At 38.6% G+C, this 17042-nt stretch overlaps 1 protein-coding gene across 3 annotated transcripts in view; it reads right to left on the reverse strand.

The window, feature by feature from the left end:
• Positions 1-17042, reverse strand: part of FAM135A (family with sequence similarity 135 member A) — a 69088-nt gene that overhangs the window by 40881 nt on the left and 11165 nt on the right. For all 3 annotated transcript variants that reach the window (XM_067467956.1, XM_067467950.1, XM_067467953.1), the window contains exons 2-3: positions 4524-4609; positions 3201-3325 (exon numbers count right to left, since the gene is read on the reverse strand). In XM_067467956.1, the coding sequence (XP_067324057.1) occupies positions 3201-3277 (77 nt within the window). In that variant the 5' untranslated portion in view covers positions 3278-3325; positions 4524-4609. The remainder of the gene's footprint in view (positions 1-3200; positions 3326-4523; positions 4610-17042) is intronic.

Here is a 17042-nt window from a genome sequence, read left to right on the forward strand (position 1 = left end):
CTTACAAATCTCCTGTCCCAGATGAACTCAAAACTTGTGGTTTAATCTTAGAACAATAAACCGGACTCCTTAACTCTTTTTTTTTTTTAAATATATGTTTATTGATTTTTTCATATACATTAAAATCCAAGAATGGGGAAATAGAAAATAAAGACAAGAGTATAACTCAAACAAATGAAAAAGCCAAGTCATTCTACACCAGTGGTTCTCAACCTTCCTCATGCTGCAACCCCTTAAAACAATTCCTCATGTTATGGTGACCCCTAACCATAAAATTATTTTCCTGTCATTTTGCTACTGCTATCAATCGTAATGTAAATATCTGCTACTGTTATGAATCGTAATGCAAATACCAGATATGCAGGATGTATTTCCATTAACTGGACCACATTTGGCACAAATACCCAATACGCCCAAATTTGAATACTGGTGGGGTTGGGAGAGGGTTGATTTTGTCATTTGGGAGTTATGGTTGCTGGGATTTATAGTTCACCTGAAATCAAAGAGAATTCTGAACTCCACCGACAATGAAATTGAACCAAACTTGGCACACAGAACTCGCATGACCAACAGAAAATACTGGAAGGATTTGGTGGGCATTGACCTTGAGTTTTGAAGTTGTAGTTCACCTACATCCAGAGAGTGAACTCAAACGATGATGGATCTGGATGAAACTTGGCACGAATACTCAATATGCCCAAATCTCAACACTGGTGGAGTTTGGGGAAAATATTCCTTGACATTTTGGGAGTTGTAGTTGCTGGGATTTGTAGTTCACCTACAATCAAAGAGCATTCTGAACCCCACCGACAGAATTGGCCAAACTTCACACATAGAACCCCCATGACCAACAGAAAATCCCGTGTTTTTTGGTGGTCCTTAGTGACCCCTCTGACACTCCCTTTTGACCCCTTCAGGGGTCCCGACCCCCAGGTTGAGAACCACTGTTCTACACTATTTCTATGACATTAAGAGTGCATTGATTGAGTACTGAAAAGGCATTTCCCTGGCTCAAAATGTCGGGGCACGGGCTCACCAGCACTCCACACGAACTCTGCACAAGCTCAGGAGTCCCTGTAAAGTCCAGGCAGCAATGCAAGGAAGAGGCCACAAGTTGGATTCTTACTACAAAGGCTATTTATTGTGGGCCAGGAATAGGCGATGGTAGGGTGCCCACTGCACAAAAAGGTCTGCCGCAACCTCAAAATGGGGTTGCAAGGCTTTTATTACTTTTATAGAAAGTCCAAAGCATATTCTCATTGGCGTACAAAGATCAATCATTAGTCTAAGCTGGCTAATACAGATTTTCATTGGCTCTCTATGATTCTAATGACCAAGAAGGCAAACAGGTGGTAGGTTAATGTGGTCGGTTAACAATGGCACAATTATGCTTTCATGTCTCTGACCCTGACTGTTTTAATTGCAATGGGTCTGTGAGTTTGTCTTATTTGCTTTTCTGTTTCAAGCACAAACTTCAAGTGGCTGAGAAATTAGGGGATACTATCTAACCAGTTCTACTCTGATGAATTTATCTTTGAGAGTAATTTCCTTTCTGTGGCAGCATTTTCTCCAAACATCAGCTTTTTTTTTGCAAACAAAGGCCTCTGCAAATCAGGACATATGGGACTTACAATCATTAGAAGCATCCATTAAAATTCCTTTTAAAACTACGTCTCCCTCAAAAGCATTTACGTTAAATCAAGAAATTCACTTGGTCAGGACAATAACCTTCAACTACAACTTGGCAATTCTGAAATCCATTCCTTTAAAAAACCACATGGCAATTTGTGCAAATTTGCTAATAGCCTCAAGTTTGGATAGCATTAATTCAAAGAAACCAAGGCAAAATAAAAATTAAATTGCCAACCTGGCATCAACACCAGATTTTTCCAAGATGGGCTGGTTCGTCCTATGTAAGAAACCAGGGGACCCTTGGGAGTCCTGGCTTGCTCTGTATAAGCAGCGTTGTGATGCACATGGCATGGCTGTTCCTGCATGACTGAGCAAAGCCAAAGCACTGTGGTTTATTTACCTTCTTTTTAAAAATGCCGCTTTATTCAGTCATGTTGTCTGAATGTGGCTGCAGCTAAGCTGGAATCTGGCTTCTTTCCTTTCCCATCTCCAAGATGGACAAGAAATCAGATAAAGAAACTGCAGGACAAGCCCTGGATTGTTTGACTACTTGGGTTGTATGCGTGCGAAGCAAAAAGAAAAAACACCTACACCTGCATTTGGGTAACACAATAAATAAGCCAGAGGAAAACTCTGTGGTTTATTTGGCTATTTCTGCTGCAAATGGGAATGATTTGTTGGTTCCCTGGCTCCTTTTATTGCACAAACTATTCCGATGTGTCATCATTCAGTAGTGTAATTACTGTATGACTGAGTCACAGTTCAAGCTTTTGTTGTTTTAAAGAAAAGGATTGCTATGTAAATCTGCACAGATTCTAAGGCATACAATATGATTCAGAATTTGAGGGCATAACCTCAAAAGTGTGCTTTTCCCAAGAAAAAAATTCAATATGGCAGGAAACAGGAGTAATATTAAAAGTGAGCTGCACTTTAAGCAATGGAATCCAGACTTTCAGCAAAATAGATGAGGGCTACTTTTGTGTCAAGAATGTCATTTTATAATAAATGAACGAATATGGACATTGTGGGTGCAAAGTAAGTACAAAAAGGTAAAGGTAAAGATTTCCCCTTGACATTAAGTCTAGTCGTAGAATCTTCTATGACCCAATCTCAGTTCTTTGAACATTAAAATTCTGAACCTGGGAGCGGGAACCGTGATGAATCACGTCTTTCAAGCAAGCCCAAGCTGTGTTTGAACTCTGTTCCTGGGTGGTCCTACTCCAAAAACGATTGTACTACAGAATTATGATTGACCACACACCAGCCTTAAATTAAAATGCCTGCAGAATAAATGATGAAATATCATGCATTAATAAATGATTCCTTTAAAAAAGGTTCCGGTTCTTTCCTGCCCCATTCTCACCTCTTCCATTGCACGTAGAAGATATTTAAAACCGCTCTGGATCCCCCTCTATAGGATCATGTATAATATTCAGTGGGAATAACTTATACAACATTGCCTCTCATTTGTCTTATGGTTTTCAATAATCTGTTCATCTTCTCTGTGCTTTAGCAGTAATACAATTATGGCAGATTTTTTTTATTGTGCATGAAAATATGTTACTTACCCTCTCTGAAACAAATCCACATTGTAAAATTTGTGGAGCTCCACGGAGAATTCTACCATTGCTTGTACTTCACTCATTTTTATGTAGATGCAGAAGCTGAGGAACGATTGCCAGCACCTTATTTACTGGGGGAGAAAGACAAGACACTTGAGTTGTACACACACCAGACATGAGCCATTAACAACTATGATACCTTTTGCATTTATAGCCTTAATGAATAAGTGTTTCATGACCCTTGGTGCAGTCATAGCTTTCTATGTTTTAAGCTTCATATCCACTGTCAGAATAATGGTAAGTTCATCAGTGTAGCTACAGTAAACAACACATAGGGAGAAATAATTTCTGCTTATTTATTTATATTATTTATAGTGGCAGTCCTCACACCCACTAGGACATAAGTGTCAATTCAGTGGGTGTACCTAAAAGTAAAATGTGTTTAGGATTTGTATGCAAACAAGTGTTTTATCATTGAATTACTCTTAGAACAGCAAATCATTACATATAAAGATTTACCAATACAGGGAGAAACAAATTTGCCTTCCATTTTTTCCAGCAATAAAACTACAAAAATGTAATTCTAACCACGTGGATAAGATGCTTTCTCAGCCTAGATGTCTTTGGATATAATGCCAAACTACAGTTTCACACAAAGGAATAGAACTTTTGACCCTTCAAATGATTTAGTGTACAACTCCTATGACAGTGGTTGACATACATATCCAATGCAATTTTCTGAATCAGGGCCCCAAATAACCCAAGAAGAGGTTAAAAACAAAGACGCAAAGAATGGGGGGGGGGGGTGTATGTAATGCCTCATCTTTGGTGATGTTGAGTTGGGATGAGGGAAACTATAGCTCAGTGGTTGTCAACCTGTGGGCCCCCAGATGTTTTGGCCTTCAACTCCTAGAAATTCTAACAGCTAGTAAACTGGCTGGGATTTCTGTGCGTTGTAGGCCAAAACACCTGGGGACCCACAGATTGAGTGTCACTGATATAGCTCAAAATACTAGAGGAGAAGCAAAAGATCCTAATTTAACATTACATTCATATTCCATTTACTCATTCCTCTATCTTTTTCTTCCAATGCATCACTGAAATCTTGGTTTTGTTTTTTTATATAGTGATTTCATTCATTTCATGTAACATAAACATCTTGCATGAAGACTGAAAATTTTATCTTTAATAGTCTCCCCATTCAGCAGGTAAAACAACTTGTAAATATTCTATTCACCCTGATACAAAATGATATTGATAATGCCAAGTAGGTTGCAGAGACATATTAGTGGGCTGAAGGTTATACTATTAAAATAATGTTATTTTTACCTCTAGTAATAAATAATCCATTTTAATACAGGTAATAAGCAGTCTTCCATTTTTCCATTTCCGTAGTCAAAAGCATGCTGCTTGCTCTGTAAGAAAAAGACCTGAATTTATTGTATATCTGCATGCAAACAAACCTCCCACATAGTTGTGTTCTCATTTTTCTGGTTTTCTGATATGACTTTAAAAAACAACACTACTTTAGCTTGAAAGTCAATCCCCAATAATTGCTAAATGAAACAGACATCAACGTTTGTATATAGTTAGAGATACATTAAAGAGTAAAAGGGCGCATCTACACTGACCATTTAATGTGGATTTAAGTTTGCTTGAGAGAATGTTTAAATGATGTATGCCACAAACACATGTAGAAACACACACAAGAACACACACATTTGATCAAGGGTCTGGAGAACAAGCCCTATGAGGAGCGGCTTAGGGAACTGGGCATGTTTAGCCTGAAGAAGAGAAGGCGGAGAGGAGATATGATAGCCATGTATAAATATGTGAGAGGAAGCCACAGGGAGGAGGAGGGAGCAAGCTTCCTTTCTGCTTCCCTGGAGACTAGGACGCAATGGAACAATGGCTTCAAACTACAAGAGAGGAGATTCCATCTGAACATTAGGAAGAACTTCCTGACTGTGAGAGCCGTTCAGCAGTGGAACTCTCTGCCCCGGTGTGTGGTGGAGGCTCCTTTTTTGGAAGCTTTGAAACAGAGGCTGGATGGCCATCTGTCAGGGGTGATTTGAATGCAATATTCCTGCTTCTTGTCAGAATGGGGTTGGACTGGATGGCCCAGGAGGTCTCTTCCAACTCTTTGATTCTATGATTCTATGATTCTATGTTTCTGGAATAAGAAAAGTCAGGGGATACTTCAAAATGGTGCCCCAGATGCACATAAGTATACTCCAGTATAAACCACATTGCAAGATAAAACCAATTAAGATAAGTAATCCACACAAACACATTGTGGTGGGAGGAAGGCAAAAAAACAAACAAACAAAACCACTGATTCCTTCACGGTGGTGAAGCTGCAGATATTGAGTCAAGGCCTGGGTAGTGCATACAAGCACCACCCAAGCCTTGACTCAATTCGATTGTTTCATGTGTAATCAGTTCTATGATGAAATTGCTTCTCCCTTGCAGGTTTCATCCCACCATAAGTGGGATATGTAGATATGCCCAAAGACTCTGGGAATTGAAAACATGGTTTTATTTTTGCAATCTACCCAATGTGTTTTGGTTTAATAATAATTAATGGCTTTCCTTCTTCATGGGCGGTTAAAAGTATACAAGAACAATACTTAAAAAACAAAAAAAAACACACAGGAGGAAAGTTACAAAATTAATTTTGTGTTATCATGATGCATGAAAAATGTCTCAATTTTAAAAATGCCTGTTAACCCAAATACACTAATACACATATTACTTATGGTGAAACTGTAAAACCTCCTGCAGGGGCACTCAATTCCTGGAAACCAGTTTTGAAGTTGGCTGGCTGAATGAGTCACTCACTTTGCATTTGGCATCTTAATTGGCATGAAGGCTAAACACAATTTGCACTAGCCATCCTTCAGTATTATACCAAAAAAAGCACCTCTAGCATAAACACCATATTAAATGGAACATAAGCATCATGTTCCACTGTAGATTTCATTTTATATCCTACAGAAATTATACAGCTCAGAAGAAAACAAAATATAAAAGAAATCATGTCATGTTCTTTAGATACACTTTCTGATCCAAATGGAACGTATTTCCTAATTCAGACAGCTTGAAGATCTTAGCACAAGGAGAACAGATTGAAAATAATTGCTCTTATATTTCTGGAAATGCTTCATCCTTTGAATAGTAGTAAACAGATTGTATTTTTCTTTCCATTTTCAGGCTGCAAAATAATACCCATTAGTCTCAATTATTCCAAACTAGATACTAAAAATCAAGTCCATCAGCTAAGAAAGAAGGTTTTATAGAACCCATCAGTTACTAAAAATTACCAAAACAAGAATAATAGAAGAACATGGTGTTGGCAGGAATGCAAAATACTTTGAATGCCAATATCCATTTGAAAATAAAGCTGTTTAAGCAGATTTATCCTCAGTGTCAGTTAAATGGCACAAAGAACTTCAAACCCCCAAATTAAGCTGTTTCACATCAAATAAAGCAACTTTAGAGGATGACTATTTGCTACTGGAGTTTAAAAAAAGAATAAGCAAGAACTGCTCAAATTAAGGAAACAACTCCTGTTACAATTAAATGACACCTGCAAACGCCATAGAAAGGCTCTAGTCTATCTCACTTTTACCATAACTAGCTTGTAAAGGAGCAAGAAGGGGAAAAGAGAGACAAAACACAAAAGGCTATGTTTGTAAGTAGTACTTGGGGGCCCACGGTGGCACAGCTGGTTAAACCACTGAGCTGCAGAACTTGCTGACAGGAAGGTCGGTGTTTTGAATCTGCGTGACCAAGTGAGCTCCCATTGACAGCCCCAGCTTCTGCCAACCTAGCAGTTTGAAAACATGCAAGTGTGAGTTGATCAATAGGTACTGTTTTGGCGGGAAGTTAACAGCGCTCCATGCAGTCATGCCGGCCACATGACCTTGCAGACATCAACGGACAACGGAGGCTCTTCGGTTTAGAAATGGAGATGAGCACCAATCCCCAGAATTGAACTCAATTAGATTTAATGTCAAAGAGAAACTTTTAACCTTTACTTTACTTGGGCAAAATTTAACATCATGTCCCCAAATTTCAGTGAATCCAATAAAAGCCATGGGATCCTGCACTCACACTCCCTTGTCCTCTTCTAGCACTTCCTTGAACCTGAATAAACCAACACTCAGTTTTACTTGCATGTATTTCTAGCTTGTATTTCTATTATTATATATGAACCCAGAATGATCACTTATGTAAAATTAACTTTAGTTCATTTAGCAAGCCAGACATCAATTCTGGTTAGTTGCTGACCTCTTCAGCAATTGAATTTAGTTTAATTTAAAAGTACAATTCCAGTCTTGTACTTAATGATAATGAAGGAATGTTATAAAGTGAAGTTTAATCATAGTTTATTTCTCATCCCACTTGGGAGAAGAAAATTGGAGTGCATAACTCCAGGGCTCTGCTTGGGCTAATAAAGTTTTCCACAATTGGTACTAAATTTGGGAATAGTTAGATATGAACAGGGCCAAAGAGATTGGAAATCCTCCCTTCTGTCAGTATCACTATATATATATTTGATCTAGACCAGTGTTTCTCAACTTGTGGGTCCCCAGATGCTTTGGTCTTCAACTCCCAGAAATCCTAACAGCTGGTAAACTGGCTGGGATTTCTGGGTGTTGTAGGCCAAAACACCTGGGGACCCACAGGTTGAGAACCACTGGTTTAGACTCTAGGCCACTTACCATAAAACCATGGACTAAATCCAATTCTAGTTGTACTAAGAGTTGTGTCCCCTCAAGTTATTTCTGACTTGCAGTGCCTTTAAAAGTAATATATCCCAATCTTCCTTGGAAGATGAGAGCGTGTGACAGTTCAAAGGTCTCCCCAATGAGTTTCCATGGCTGTGTAGAAATGTAAACTCTGATCTCCTGGACTGCTAGTGCATCACACAAATTACTACACCACCTTGGTGCCTACTAATAATTTACCTCAATTGGATTCATTATAAGAACCATTCATTTCAACAAGTCTACATGGGAATGTTGGATTTAGCCCAGTAGGTATCTAAGCAGTTATACAGCAATAAGCTATAGATATCTCCCCCATGGATACCAAAATCCATGGATGCTTAAGTCTCATGATTTAGAATGGCAAAGAAAATTGTATCCTTTATACAAAATAGCAAAATCAAAGCTCACAAAAGGAAATTATTCAAATTGAGCATCCACAGGTGACAAAAACATCCATACATAAATGTAGGAGAGCTGATAGAGGAGGAACAGTCGCACTTCCTTCTCAAAGCCTTCCCGTGGTGGATTACTCCATCCCACCTCTTCCCTCTAGTTGGAAACAATGTTTTGACAGGCTCACTATGAGATTCTTCTTGCCCAACAATTTTGCTAGAAAGCACCCAGCTTGAGTTTCTATATTGGTTGCAGACGTGGGTACTGTATATAATCGATACAGATTTTTGTCAAAAAATCACCCTCAAAAACCTGGATTGATTTATCCACAGGCCAATGCAGGTGCTGTACCTTAACTCTTTTCCAAAAAGAATAATTCACATCTCTGAATAGAGTGGCGAAAGGCAAGAACTTAATCCATCTTGGGAGAAACTAAAAGGAGTATCAAGCACTTCTATTCTTTTGGCTGTGGCCTTCTTTAATGCTGGATCAGAAAAATGGCAGAACAGCAATGAGTCTTTGGGGCTTCCCCTCAAAGGAGAACTGAGAAAGTAGTGGGATTGTGTTTCTATTAGCTTCTCCCAGGATGGATTATGTTCCAATCTTAGCCACTCTACTCAGAGAAGGGGACATCTCCTCTTTTGATGAGTTATTGCTGCACTTTATCTTTTAACAAAAACTAGCGTACATACTCGGTGTTGCCTGGTGTTGGAGGGGTCGCGCTTCCCCTTTTTCCTTCTTCCTCTTTCCCTCCCCTCATACATTTCCCCCTTTCCTTTCTCTTTTTTCCTTTTCTGCTTTTTCTTTCTTCCTCCTCTCTCCTCCTTTTCTTCCTTTCCCTTCTTTTTCTTTTTCTTTCTTTCCTTCTTTCCTGCCCCTTTCTCCCTTTTCCAACCCCGTGGCAACATGGCTCGCTTTGTGGCTCCTCCCTCCCTCCCTTCACCTCATACACATATCACCTTTCTTTCCCAGTGACATCACAGGGGACCACTTCACCTAGCAACGCCCAATCCTTAACCTAGCAACAACTAATCCAGTGACATCACAGAGGGCCACTTCACCTAGCGACAGCCTTTATGGTATAAACAAACAGACATACTTTGAGAGACAGAAAAAAGAGAGAGAGAGAGAGAGAGAGATGGAACCATCCTCGCCTCTGAATAGAGTGATGAAAGGCCTCTTCTAATATCTGGATGAAAAACTGCAGTCTGGGGCAGCTGAGATACTGAGATAGTACTGGCACTTTCCCTACAAAATGACATTCAATTTATGTTTAGGCGATATCACAATTCGGCCTCTAAAATCTGCCCTTAACTTACACAAAAATATACCTATGATATTTCCTTTTTCTATAGCCAACATGGAAGTGATGACTACAATCCTCCATTGACGTATTTGTATGGGCTATTAGCGCTGCAGACTTCGTAATCAAGTTGAAACAATGACAAAGAGAAGTAATGTAGGACTAGCTTCATAAATATACAAAAGTATGTTCAATTCGTAACATGGGATGGGCTCTTTAGTTCCCAACCATGTGCTGGGTACATACGACAAGAAATTGCAGGAACTGTTTCTTTGGGACATTCCTTTGCACAACATAGCATGTTTTCCATGAAGGCTCCACAGCATTCAAAGAATGTGGTTTGAAGCATCTCCTACATACCAACCACGTGAATTCAAAGCATTCCTAAAATTACTGCTGTTTTAACATGTACTATATGTCAAAGCATTCACAGGAATTAGGGTGATAACATGCCAAAGATGCTTACTTTAGGAAATATTGAATGCCAAGGCTCAACAAATGCTAAAGAGCAAAGTTACTTGTGCATCATGCGTTTATAAAGGTTTTACATACTGTTTACATACTTCTATATTCTACGTTACTATTAAGCCACAGTTTACTACAGTGGTTATCAATGATTGGCTAGACTGCTGGTTTGGAATCTATCAGCTAAAGAAGAGTGACCAATTAATTCGGAAGCAATTAAAAATATTTTCAGGGATATGCTTATTAAAATGTCAGATACAAGTAGTATCCCAGAGATATTAGATCAACACCCCTCCCTCCTGATTTTCCACAAGAGAGTGAAAATGTGGCTTTGTGACCAAGCCTTTAGAGAACTTGTGCAATAGACAGACTTGGAACAATGTACAATGACCGGATTATGCTCATGGATTACGTGTTTAATGTATTTTTAATGTTTAAATTGTTTTTAATGTACTTTTAAAATTCTATTTTAATATTTATTTAAGTGTACATTGTGTTTTAAGGCATCAAATCATTGCCTGTATGTAAAGCCGCCTTGAGTCCCCTCTGGGGTGAGAAAGGTGGGGTAGAAATGTCATAAATAGATAGATAGATAAATAAATAAATAGTATACTAAAAGACACCCCGCCCCTCACACATATAAATTCTTCTTTTACATTAGGGAATTTTGTTTTCTGATACTACCTGTTATGGCAGCTGTGTGCATCTTGGAAAATAAATCATGTTTTTGATTGAGACATATTCCTTAGCCACATACAAATTTAAATCAACCAATGGGCTAAACCCATATAATTAAATCAACTGAAAGTTTGTTCTTTTAGGCTTAAGAATCTACCACAGTGTATTATTCAGGGATAATTTCCTTCCTGAAGGAACTTGAATCAATTTGTAGAAACGAATGGTTATATCACTGCAATGACAGAAACCTTTTCAGCAAAGAACTGAGCAGAACACTGTAGTCAATAAAACAGGGATAATTTTACAGTAAGAGTATACAGTAGTGTGCTGAGGCAAAGTAAATCTTAAAAGTTAAATCACAGCACAATTTAATCTGAAAATAGATGGCTCAGCATTTTAAGTTTTCAGGACCAATGCTTTATAACCATGATATCTTTAGCTAATGGGAATGCTTTTAAAATCAATTAATCATGTTCTTCTAATTTTACTAATCAGAGGGACTCTGTTCATCCTGGTGTGTTGGACCAAAATGGTGGCGTTTTTAATAAACAATGTAAAGGCTACAAATAATGACTTACTATCAAAATCGACATGGCCATGGTAGCCCATGCCTTGGTTACACCCAGATTGGATTACTGCAATGCACTCTATGTGGGGCTGCCTTTGAAAGGTTTTACATACAAAGGTCGGCAGCCAGGCTACTAGCTGGAGCTAATTATAGGGAGTGCACAACTCCTCCATTAAAGCAGCTTCACCGATAAGTTTCCAGTCCCAATTCAAGGTGCAAGTTATGACCTACAAAACCCTAAATGGTTTGGGCCCTGCCTATCTCTGTGACTGCATCTTTCGCTATGAGCCAGCATGGGCTCTAAGATCTACCAGGGAGGCCCTCCTCTTGCTTCCACCACCATCACAAGCATGACTGGTGGGGAGGAGGGAAAGGGTCTTCTCGGTGGTGGCCCCCCAACTTTGGAAGACTCTCCCCAGAGGGATTAGGCAAGCCCCCACACTGTCTACCTTTCGTAGGGACCTGAAAACGTGGATGATCCAGCAGGTTTTCGAGAATGATTAGTCCCTAGGCCAGTCCCTAGGTTGTCAGTACTCTGGTCTGCACTTTCTACACTACCCAGCTCTATGATATGCTGTTGCATTATACCCTGTGTAGCCCTTCTACAGCTGACATGTCCATTTTGTAGTCCTGGCTATAGGTTTTGTTGAACCTCATTGGATGGAGTTATAGTTGCAATAATGTAATACAATATAATACTACTACTACTAATAATAATAATAATACAATATTATAATTATATATTTTATATTACATGCTAGATTACTAATGATATTACAATATAATGGTATAGTACAATATAGTAATATATAATACTGATATTGTACTATGCTAATAATATAACATATTGTATGTATATATATATATATATCTTGTAAGCTGCTCTGAGTACATTATATGTACTGCTACAACAGGGAACATATCAGATGTTCTAACCATCACATTTCATTTCTTAATCTGCCTTATAAGCAATGGAATTCTTTCTAGCAAATGTTGCAGGAGAACTCAATTGATGAGCCGAATGTTGATCAGATACTACTGGTATCTGGCAAATTCTATCATTCCTCAGTGTAACCAGCTGTTTTCTGTCATCAACACAACCCAACAACTTTTTTTCTTGGTGTCTGGGTTTTTAGGCCTCTTCCTGGGGTTATCTGGAGCACTCATTAAGAAAATTGCATTGGATAAACTGCATTAGCTCTACTTTCTTAGATACTGTTTTCATGATTTTTTATGGGTGAGATGAAGACTGGTAGCTGGCATGTGTTCTGTATCTCAAAAACTAGAGCTGATAGGGGTAAACTGGTGCCATTTTTGGAATCAGCAGGTCAAATATAACAATTTGAGGCACCAAAATGTGTTTTGCCAGTGCAATCAATGACAGCATATAGAACCAAAAATGTCCATTTTGAATAATCTTTGGGGTACAATGCTTGTAATATGTACCCACATTATATGTCCTCCACTCCTTCTCAATTGATTGTCACCTTGTCGTAGTGAGGGGGCTTGTGTGTTCTAAAAAACCTGCAGGTGTAACTACCGGAGTCAAGTACTCCCGGGGGGGGGGGGCAGGGCAGGTTCCAGACCGAGCACAATCCAAAGACCTCAACAGCGGATCAGAAGGAAGATAACATGGTACATGTTACAATGACTGTGAAAGCGGAAGAAAGCTGCAACCAGATTGAGAGGCCACCATAGTCGTGTTAACCATGCCACTAGTTGGGACTCTTGCTCTGTGAAGACTGCGTGTTGATTGGCTGTGCACTGACCTCCACATATTAAAAAAAAACTCACACACAGGAGTCTTCCAAGAACTTGGAAGGCCATCATATTCGGACAATAAGGGATCGCCTACGTAAGGAACTCTCTGCTGAAAAAATCTATATGGAAGAAGAAACCTGCAAAAAAGACATGCAGGTAGCCCCATTATTTTGTTGTGGGTGCAGAGAAGAAGCTAGCTGTTACTTCACCTCTTCTCATCCTCTCTTTATTTGGAACATTTTCAAGGCTTCTGTGGATGCGGAATCTGCAGATTTGGAGGTGGTTGTTTTATGTACTTCATGTGATGGTCAATATAGAAATCAAATGGACTACATAATTGGAAGATGAAGATGGAGATCTCCATGCTCTTTACAAGAACAAGAGCACGAGCTGTTTGTGGCACAGACTATAAACAATTCAAAGCTAAAGAACACTAAACCAAACATTATGCCAAAATATAACCTGAAGAACACGCAACAGAATTTAAGGATAACATCAAAAATATTTCTGGAGTATGAAGTCTAATTGACAGGAGACAGAAGAACCCTGGACTGAAGCCAGAAATGTAAAAAGACACTATCTGCAGACAAAAAGAAAGAGGAATTGTTTACTTACTTACTTACTTACTTACCATATTTATACCCCACCCTTCTCAACTGCAAAAGGGACTCATTGGTTATTGGTTGATGCTTGCTTCTATTTTTTTGTTATAATGCTGTTGTTTTATTATGTTTTATGTTGCCATTATATATTTTAATGTGCTATTTTTTAATCATGCCCATGAAAGCTGCCCCAAGTCCCTTTGAGGAGATGGAGGCAGAGTACAAAAATAAAAATTATTATATTATTAAGGCGGCTTTACACATTGCTAACTATTCAATGTCTTAAAACAACATATAATTAAAATTAAAAGTAAAACATTAACATTTAGAAACATTACATGCAATATTAACACCAGGCCATTCCAATAGTCATTGAATATATTCCATATCCATCTATTGAACTACAATTATTCTCCGAAGGCTTGATCCCAAAGCTACGTTTTTACTCTCAATGGATGAGAAATAAAGTGCTTTTCAAGTAGTTAAGGACAAAAGTAATAAGGGACAGAAATAAATGTTATTGTTCAGCAACTTTTGTGCAAGGACATTGAGAAGTACTTCAAATCAATCAATAAATCAATGTGGAGAAATAGAAGATGACAACAAAAAAGGGACTTCTTATTCTTCTTGTGGAAGAATAAGAGACTGCCACAAGATCCAAGAAATCAAGGGGGACATTTAAACTGAGAGTGGCAATCCTACACAGCCAGCAGGAGGACACATTATATGACCAAATATGAACAAAAGGTGATGAAAACTATATAAAAGAGATGAAACAATGATGAATTCATTCAATGAAGAACCATTTGAAGATGAACAGGTGGCAGACCATTAGAGGGCTTTAAGACACAGAGTACTCTATCTTAACTAAAATCTGTCAGCAAATATGGAAAACAAAACAATATAATAAGGTGACTTCTATAACAGGTGTGCACTGATAAATAATCTGTTTAGCAATATAGAGAGAACATTAATTTGAAATCTTGCTTACTCGCCCCCAGGTATTTTTGCTAGCTACTGCAAATGAAATGTACCATTTGGCAAATGAAACTGTCATTTGGTGAACGGATTAGTTAATAAAATAAAAAGTCAAGTGAACTCTGCCTAGTTTCCCACCTTTCCAAGCGTCACTGCTCCTCTTTCTTGTTTTTGTACTCCTTTTCTCATTTCTGCTCTACCTATTCTATCTCTTCCTTCTCAATATACAAAGGGATCCCACCTCTCATTCTCTCTGGCATGTCATCATTCCCCACCCTTCCTCTTTCTTTAGTACTTAGACCTTTCCTTTCCTGTTCATCCCCCTGCATTAAGAGCTACAGTTCTTCCTCCTGACTCCTCACTCCATCCTCATTGGTCCCTATCTTCTCACAAGTTCTCTATGATCTCAGAGTCAGTGACATCAGAAAAGCTAACAAGAGAAATGTCAACCCATGCATTTAGGACTACTCTATGATCAGACATCACTTGAAAGAGTGTTTTTGGTTCTGGACACTACAGTTTATAAAGGGTGAGGACAATCTGGAAGGTGAGGAGAGTGACCCACCTCCTTGGAGAAAACTGATATGATATTGAAATAATTCTCATATAGAAAATAGAAGGAGGCAAATCGTTTGTGCTGAAACTTTTAAAACAGAAATTGGATAGCTATCTCTCAGGGATGCATTAGCTCAGTAGTTCTCAACCTGTGGGTCCCCAGATGTTTTGACCTCCAACTCCCAGAAATCTTAACAGCTAGTAAACTGGCTGGGATTTCTGGAAGTTGCAAACCAAAACACCTAGGGACCCACAAGTTGAGAACTACAGCATTAGCTGAAGATTTCTGCACTGGGTGTGGTGGAGGGTTGAGACTAGAAGAAACTTTAGGTCTCTTTCAACTCTACATTTCTATTATTCTCACCGGAGAAGATCAAGAGTTAAGGGAAAACAGCTTAACACTTCATAGCAATGACGAAGAGAATGGCGGAAACACAGAGCGTGAACTCTTCACCACAGCACAATTGATCTTTCTTCTACACATTTTTCAATGTTACAAGTCAATTCCCTTCACTCACTTGAATTAGAAATATTAAACTTGCATTCTTGGTGGATGCGGAGATGGAGGAGTGTTTGCAGTAACCTCCTGCTATAATATTAGTGATTGACATTCAGTTCTGCAGTGAAAAGTAGAGTGCTCCTTTTGGAAATACAGTATGACCTAATATTATATGCGATACATTCCTGAATTTTGTTGAGGAAACAGGAAATCTTGGATAATAGTAAAATCTATTGAAATGTATGAATTCTGTCAGAAATTTATCAAAGTCTCTCTGGAGGATCTAGTAAAGTCCTAGAGAGGTATATTCTCTAGAAATTTTCTAAGTCTTCCAATGCTTACCATAGAATCACCTGGAGGACTCATAAAATTCCTAGGGAAAATATTATGTTGGATGCAGGGAGGTGAAACTCAGGTACTTTCCTGTGGATATGAGGCACATGCCACAAAGGTGAGGTGGAGTAAAGAAAAAAAACCCTGATCTTAGGCACAAGGCAGGAAGAGTCCACTAAACTCAAAAGACATAAGTTTAGTATTTTCCACTCAAGCAAGTAGTGAGAATCAACGTGTAATACTGAAAATGGAGGGCTTTTTTTGGGGGGGGGGGGGAATATTTGTGCCGTAAGCACTAGCATCACCCCAAAGGGATCTCTTCTACATCCCCATATAAGTAAATTGATTCTTCTCACTCCAGCAGGAACAAGTAAAATGCTTCAGTCTATCAATAAGGAGATTGGCAAAACCTCATTGCTGTCATTCTTCTTTCAGACTGGCATGAACTGACTGTAACTCTTCCGGCACACACATGGGCGCTTCCCTCCTTCCTTCTTCTCCCCTGTGGACAGCATTAATGAAAATCTACAGGTAAAAGATGGATGTACCTCAAATATATGGAGCATATAAAGAAGGCTTATTTGATTTCAGCCCAGAAAAAAATAGAAGTATAGAGTGTATTAAATTAAAGAAGACTCTATGCATAATAAAACAATCAAGAAAATCATAACTACAATATAAATACGAAAGCGAGTGATGAATGTGAGTAGGAACAGATACCCAAGGTTGCACAGGAAGGACCCAGATGAGGATTGAGAACATAAAATACTTTAAAAATAAGAAACACGGTCAAAGAGATTTGTCCTTGTGCAAGGTTTTAAATGTACAGTATATAGAAATAAAAGTGTAATTTATGGGGGAATTATTTAGGTTTCAAAAGACAGTCAACCATATGAAATATGATACATTAAGCCTATGATCTCACAGATTCATATACA

The sequence above is a fragment of the Anolis sagrei genome, chromosome 1, assembly GCF_037176765.1.
Source record: "Anolis sagrei isolate rAnoSag1 chromosome 1, rAnoSag1.mat, whole genome shotgun sequence".
Taxonomy (NCBI): domain Eukaryota; kingdom Metazoa; phylum Chordata; class Lepidosauria; order Squamata; family Dactyloidae; genus Anolis; species Anolis sagrei.